The 7,683-nt window shown below is 34.1% G+C and overlaps 1 protein-coding gene across 1 annotated transcript; it reads left to right on the forward strand.

The window, feature by feature from the left end:
• Window positions 1-538: 538 nt before the first annotated feature.
• On the forward strand, window positions 539-3,657 carry LOC139851502 (UDP-glycosyltransferase 85A8-like). The gene is made up of 3 exons (XM_071840571.1): window positions 539-1,071; window positions 2,174-2,757; window positions 3,098-3,657. Exons 1-3 carry the CDS (start codon window positions 558-560, stop codon window positions 3,449-3,451), a joined length of 1,452 nt encoding a protein of 483 aa, XP_071696672.1. The 5' UTR covers window positions 539-557; the 3' UTR covers window positions 3,452-3,657.
• Window positions 3,658-7,683: the final 4,026 nt, after the last annotated feature.

A 7,683-nucleotide genomic window follows, 5' to 3' on the forward strand; every position in this document is an offset into this window, starting at 1 on the left:
AGTAAAATGTCAAAAATATCTCTGCGTGTAAATGTTACTTCAGGTTCTCTCTATATCTAAGTTACTAAAATCGCCACCAAATAAGTGCACAATTTCATATAAATAAATTTACTAACAAAATTTACAAACATATACTCTTTAAATTGTATAAGACATTACTAAATTTACTAACAAAATTTTATATAATTTTACGTTTTCGATTTTTTTAGATAAATAAACACTAAAATTCCTTACAATATTTGGTTAAAGAAATTGAGACCGAATTAAATTTTTTTATACTAAAATCGCCACAGAATAAGTGCCCAATTTCACTTTTATGTAGTCAAAAGTAATTTTAATGTCAACCTTTTTATTGTTAATACTCTCCGAGTCTCCGTGTATGAAACGAAACAATTGTACACTATTATTTATGTTATTTTATCGTCAATTGTCTAAATAAAACTTCAATTGTAGTCGGCTAAATTAACTCCCAAAATATCCTATTTTCTTCTATAAATACTAGTAGACTCTGTATTTTTTATACCTCCAAAATCATATTAATCAAACAACACATAAAAATGGGTTCCATTACAAAACCCAAACCACATGCCATATGCATCCCATACCCATTACAAGGCCACATTAACCCCATGATGAAACTGGCTAAACTTCTTCATTTTAAAGGCTTCCATATCTCATTTGTTAACACTCACTACAATCATAACCGCTTGCTTCGATCTCGAGGGCCTTCGTCCCTTGACGGGTTGCCCGATTTTCGTTTCTACTCCGTTACTGACGGGCTTCCTCCATCTGACGCCAACGTCTCCCAATCGATTCCTGATCTTTGTGAGTCTGTTCCTAAGAACAGTTTGGAGCCTATTTGTGAACTCATCACTAAACTTAATGGTTTTGAGGATCCTGACATGCCACCGGTGAGCTGTATAGTATCGGACGGGTGCATGAGCTTTACGCTTGAAGCTGCAAACAGGTTCGGGCTGCCCGAAGTTTTGTTTTGGACACCTAGTGCTTGTGGGGTTTTGGCTTACGCTCATTATCGTGAGCTTGTTCAAAGGGGGTATATTCCCCTCAAAGGTGATCTTTAATTTGGTTCAATCAATTACTTTAGTTAGTTCTTGTTTTCTTAGTTTCTCATTTAATGATTCACCTATTTTAAGTCTCAAAATAATTGTCTACATGAAACAAATAACTACTAAATATTGAACTCTCAATTTTACCCCATTCGTTACTCGATCTTATCATTCATTTATAAAATAAAAATAAATTAAATTAAATTTACCTTGAATATTAAGACAAAACTCATCTCAACAAATCTTAATTACAACAAAAATTACTTGAGGACATTTAAAATGTGATGGAGTAAATATTATATATAAGGAGTTTTGCTAACATATGACGTCATATGACATATGTTAAGTTATACACTTTATAAACTCGTAGTGTTGTTAAATATGAGAACTTTTAATTAATGCAGGAATAAAAATGATAAATAATAGATTGAATTTTTAATTGAATTGTAACGATTATGCAGTTGTCATTTTTAGTGTATATCCATATGTATATACTTCGCAAATCGTAAAGTCATGTAAGGCATGAGTTTATGCCTTCTGTAATCTTTCAAGTTTTAATAATAAATCTTTTTGCTTTTCAAAAAAAAAAAAAAATTTTAAATACAAATAAAAGTATATAAAGAAAAAATCGAGTTTAGAATATGTTTTTAATAAACTTAAATTATTGGAGGATCTTTAATATGAAATGGTAGAATAAAACTCATTTGTCATTGTGACGTACGTTAAGAATATGTTTTTAATAAACTTGTAACTTTCATAAATATTAGATCGTGTAATTAATGCACGCATAAAAAAATTTGTTTGAATTAACAAGTATTAAAAACATTTTTAGTAATATATAATAGCGAATCATTAAGGTCTGTTTGGTTTATGGAATCCAATTTCAATTTCGACGGAATTGAAATTTAATTTAGACGATGCGTGTCCAAATTCAATTCCAATTCTGTTGTAATCTCATTGAATTACATGTAATTTAATTTAATTTAATATAATACTTGGTATAAGAGAACGTGTTATGTTTCATCCCTTTAATTATTTGTTTGTTGTTGCTACTTTTAGTACTCCGTAAGTTAATACGTTTTCATTTTATGACTTATCTATGGCAGATACAAGTGACATGACAAATGGGTATTTGGAAACAACCGTGGATTGGATTCCAGGGATGAATAATGACATCCGATTAAAAGATCTACCCAACTTCATTCAAACAACGGACATAAACGACATCATGCTAAACTATCTCACGACAGAAGCCGAGGCTATGCATAGAGGCACTGCTGTCGTAATCAACACATTTGACGCGTTAGAACAAGACAGTGTTAAGCCTTTGCTTGCAAAGAACAACCCAAACATTTTTACCATAGGTCCATTACACATGATGCAACAGTATGTTCAAAATGACCCACTCAAACACGTTGGGTCCAATCTTTGGAAAGAAGATGCAAGTTGCATAAGTTGGCTTGACACCAAGGAGCCTAAGTCGGTTGTATACGTTAACTTTGGAAGTATTACAATCATGACGAAAGAACAACTTATCGAGTTTGGGTGGGGACTTGCGAATAGCAATAAAGATTTCTTGTGGATAACTAGACCGGATATTGTTGGTGGTGATGAGGCCATGATGCCCCCAGAATTCGTCCATGAGACGAAAGGACGAGGCATGGTCACTAGTTGGTGTCCTCAAGAACAGGTATTATACATATTTTTCATAAAAATGCAACTTCTCACAATGCAGGGGTAGTTAAGTACTCTGAATATGATTAAGTAATGATTTTTGTTATGTCAAACCATCTCAAGATAGTATATTGGTTGGGATTGGTTGGGGACCTGATATCGTTATAATACGTTTCACGTTAAAACTTTGCTGTCACTCAATCAGCATATCTTGAGATAGCCAAAGAAAAGGATTGGAAGTATTGTTTTGTCATTTTTGCATACATGTTAAACGCATAATTTATACATCACAATAAAAATTTGTCGAACACATAAGATATTTGATTATAATGGTGTGTGTGATTTATTGTGTAAAGGTTATGAAGCATCCTGCAATAGGAGGATTCTTGACTCATTGTGGATGGAACTCAACTATTGAAAGTATTAGCAACGGTATTCCATTGATTTGCTGGCCATTTTTTGCGGAGCAGCAAACAAATTGTCGATATAGTTGTGTAGAATGGGGAATTGGTATGGAGATCAATACGAATGTGAAAAGAGAAGAGGTTAAGGCTCAGGTGTTAGAGATGATGGACGGAGAGAAAGGTAAGACGATGAAAAAGAATGCGATGCAATGGAAACTAAAAGCCGAAGAAGCCATTGCTATCGGTGGATCGTCCTACCTCAACTTTGATAAGTTGGTTACTGACGTTCTATTGAAGAACTACTAAAATTAAATCCAGTATGCTGTCATTGATTGATACATGTTCTAATTAATTATATGTACGTTGCAAAAGGTCTTGGATACTGTAGTGTTGTTTGTTACGTTCCTTTTTTTATTCTTTTTTATTTTTTTACTAAAAAAGAAGAGATAGATAATATATATGCAAATAGATTATGTGTTGTTTGAAAAAGTCGTGAATAAATCTTGTGTTGTTTGTACATTCTTTGATTCTGAATATAAGCGAACATCGACCCCTATGAGTTTATAGTCAAATAAGAGCACAGGGTGTCCATAGTCCATTTCGGTGTCTATTTTCAGTGTCGAAAATGAAAGCCGAAATTGACTAACAGTGTTATGAGTGGAGGTGTCCACAGTGTTCATTTTCAGTGTCAATTTTCTATTTTCTATTATTTTTTAAACTTTTTTATTATATATTTATTAAATGAAAAAAAAAACTAAAAAATAAAAAGAAAAACTGCACCTCTCACCTACACGTCTTCATCTCTACAACCTCCAACCTGCAAGACCCTCACAAAGAACCAAAAAAAAAAAAAAAAAAAAACCTCACAAATAATATAAAAAAAGGAAAAAAAAAAGAAAAGAAAATTTGAGAAAAAAAATTAAAAAAGAAAAAAAAAACGAGTGAAAATTACACCGTCGGCCTCGCGACAGTGGTCTTCGACGGTGGGGATGACAGTGGAGCGGTGTCGGGAGACGAGTTCCCGGTGTCGATATTGAAGGGACGGTGAGGAGGGGGACGCCAGACACCTGGTGATCTAAGTTGTTGAACGTTATATATGTTGGAAATATTTATTCCAATATTATTTAACACTAGTTTTGAAACTGTGTATTATTATTATTATTATTATTATTATTATTATTATTATTATTATTATTATTATTATTATTATTATTGTTGGAGTAATCGTTAATTTTAAGAATTATTTAGATGTTATGTTTTAATTAATTAATAAGTGTTTTTTTGGTAGGAATTGATATTCAATGTTTACTTGATTTGGTGAATCAACTAATTTTAGAATGGATACAATTCTTTAGGAACAAGTGATGTTTTAGCTATATATATGGTGTAATCGTGAGAATCATTATGCAATAAAAGTTTTCTAATTGTTTTGGTCTACCTCTCCAACTCATACATATCACAAGCTTCTGTCTTATTATTTATTATTATTATTTTGTTAGTTTAATCTAAGTTTGATCCAACACTTATCAAGAGCTAGGTGCAGCTTCAACTAGATCGTGTTGTTCGTGAAAAGAAACTAAACCGGGGACAAGAAATCGGTATAGCCCGTGACCAGGGTTTGTTTTCTTGGGTGGTGTGAAGAGTTTCTTGGAACAAAATTGATCGTAAAAGTTGAAGCTGTCTAAAAAATGGCGTTGGTACAAGCTAAGGAAGGAAGCTCCATGTCATATCAAGTTCCAGTTTTGACCCCAACAAACTATCAGGTATGGGCAGTCAAAGTGAAGGCGATTATGGACGCCTATGGAATTTGGGAAGCCGTGGAACCAAAAACAGGTGTGGAGCTGGATCCAAAGAAATCAAAGCAAGCACTTGCTTTCTTGTTTCAAGCAATACCTGAAGAGATGGTGTTGCAAATGGCGAGTTATACCGGTCCAAAACAAGTGTGGGACGGTCTGAAAACGCGTTACTTGGGGGTGGATCGGGTGAGATCGGCTCGGGTTGCAACTTTGAAAAGGGAGCTTGAAAGTTTGCGCATGAAGGAGGGAGAAACAGTTGATGATTTTGCTACAAAATTGACCGGTTTAGCATCAAAAGCAAGGACTCTTGGATATGAGCTCAAAGATGTGGACTTGGTGAAAAGATTGCTTGATTCTATGCCTATGTCGTTTCTCCAAATTGTGGCGTCTATAGAGCAATGTTTCGAGTTGGATAAAATGTTGTTTGATGAAGCCGTTGGGAGATTGAAGTCATATGAAGAGCGCATCAAAGGAACCGAGAAAATAGAGGGCATTCAAGGTGGTTTGTTGTTGGCTAGTGAGGAAAAAACACACGGGTGTAAACATTGTGGCCATGGCGGTTCAAATCGTGAAGACTTTGGGCGTGGCCGGGGGAGAGGTCGTGGGTCCGTGAAGGGTCGAGATGTAAATGAACGTGTCCAGGACAAAAGCCGCGTTAGATGTTTCAAGTGTGGTGAATTTGGCCATTTCAACAATGAGTGTCCTACGTGGAAAAAAGAGGTAAACTTGATTGAGGAGGAACCTGCTTTGCTGTAACCGATTAAGATGGTGATTGTTGGAGTAATCGGTTAATTTTAATAATTATTTAGATGTTATGTTTTAATTAATTAATAAGTGTTTTTTTGGTTGGAATTGATATTCAATGTTTACTTGATTTGGTGAATCAACTAATTTTAGAATGGATACAATTCTTTAGGAACAAGTGATGTTTTAGCTATATATATATATATATATATATATATATATATATATATATATATATATATATATATATATATATATATATATATATATATATGGTGTATATATATGGTGTAATCGTGAGAATCATTATGTAATAAAAGTTTTCTAATTGTTTTGGTCTACCTCCCCAACTCATACGTATCACAAGCTTCTGTCTTATTATTTATTATTATTATTTTGTTAGTTTAATCTAAGTTTGATCCAACAATTATTATTATTTATTTATTTTTTATCCTACATCCTAAAAGTGGTCCCAAAATTGTCGTTGCAAGAAGGCCAAAACGATACCCCAACAAATTTACAATATACACCCCCAAAATATGCTAGACTTGCAAATCTATCAGGGATAAAAACTGTAAAAAATTTATTTTATTAAAAAAACTTAAACAAACTCCATCCAAATTTTTAACGTCCCGTCTCTTCGCGCTCGCTAAGAGTTAAATTTCTATGACACCACCCACCAACTCGAAATAATTTTACGAACGCAACGAAACCAATTATACGCGAAGTGGACGTTTTTTAAAAAAATGCTAAATATTTCGTGATATCTTCCAAACATATGTATACATGTATGATAAACAACTCAAACTAACTACATCATATCGATGGTTCTGCCCCCCCCCCCCCCTTTTAAACACGCCATTAATTGTACTATTTACTACCCACGCGTATCCAAACACACCCGCAACAACGCGTTTTTAATTATGTAAATACATAACGCTACGCAACCCGAAAGACTCGTCGCATCGCGTAGGCCGATTCTTACTAGTTAATTTGCTGTTAAGAGTACAAATTTTAAGAATAAAGAATATAGAAACACAATCGATGAATTAAAGCTTGATATGCACCGAATCAAGCTCAACTAGGGGTTGATCGTTGAATTGTGGTTTGAGCCAAGTTTTTTTTTTTTTTTTTAACGGCGAATTTACATCAGCGGATCATTTATTTCAACGATCCTCATCATTTGCACCCACACACGCTAGAAGGAAACTCCTACCCGGGTTGCTTGACAACTAATCGCGGGACCTGGGTTGCTTGACAACTAATCGCAGGAAATTTGAGAGAACACCTTCCGACCCCACGAATTGAACCCGGGTTGCTTGGCAACTAATTGCAGGCTCTTCCAGGTTGATACCGTTGAAGCAAACGTTCGTTGGTAGTTTGAGCCAAGTTACTCGGTCACGGGATACGTACACGTGATCGAGTCACTAAAAGTTATATTAGAGCCGAGCTTCAACGATCTCGAAGCAAAATTTAATGTATTTTCATGGTATTAGATTAACTAAACGAGTCGAACTCGAAAGATCTTTAGTCCGCCTCAATAACCAATCAATAACCAGGGCTCCACATTTAATCTTTGATAGGTCGACATGTTTGTTCTTTTGGAGATGAGGTTAAAAATGTATTAATTAATTACAGTATTAATATTAATATTAATAATTATTCTAAGGCCCGGGAGCCGGCTCATTCCATATAATCTTTGATTGGATGACATGCTTGTCCTTTAGGATAAAAGGTCAAATGGTTGCTATCACCAATCAAAATTAATTTTGAAATCGTTGTTGACCGTAAACGGTGGCGAACTCATGAAATTATTTTATTTGGGGCGAATTTCTTTTAAAATGTAGGAAATTTTTTGACAAAATATAGAGGTTTTGAGCTAAAATATAGAGTTTTTTAGCAAAATTTGGAGATTTTTTTTTAGGCAAAATACAAAGGTTTTGGGGCAAAATATGAGGTTTTGGGGCAAAATATGACAAAAAAAAAATTCAACCGGGG

Source organism: Rutidosis leptorrhynchoides, chromosome 6 (genome assembly GCF_046630445.1).
Source record: "Rutidosis leptorrhynchoides isolate AG116_Rl617_1_P2 chromosome 6, CSIRO_AGI_Rlap_v1, whole genome shotgun sequence".
Classification (NCBI taxonomy): domain Eukaryota; kingdom Viridiplantae; phylum Streptophyta; class Magnoliopsida; order Asterales; family Asteraceae; genus Rutidosis; species Rutidosis leptorrhynchoides.

What these genes read in the sequence shown, in the direction of transcription:
- LOC139851502 (XM_071840571.1), top strand. Translation starts at nt 558, where the DNA reads ATGGGTTCCATTACAAAACCCAAACCACATGCCATATGCATCCCATAC. An exon ending in GGGGTATATTCCCCTCAAAG is followed by an intron (nt 1,072 to 2,173) that starts GTGATCTTTAAT and finishes TATCTATGGCAG; the next exon opens with ATACAAGTGACATGACAAAT. An exon ending in GTTGGTGTCCTCAAGAACAG is followed by an intron (nt 2,758 to 3,097) that starts GTATTATACATA and finishes TATTGTGTAAAG; the next exon opens with GTTATGAAGCATCCTGCAAT.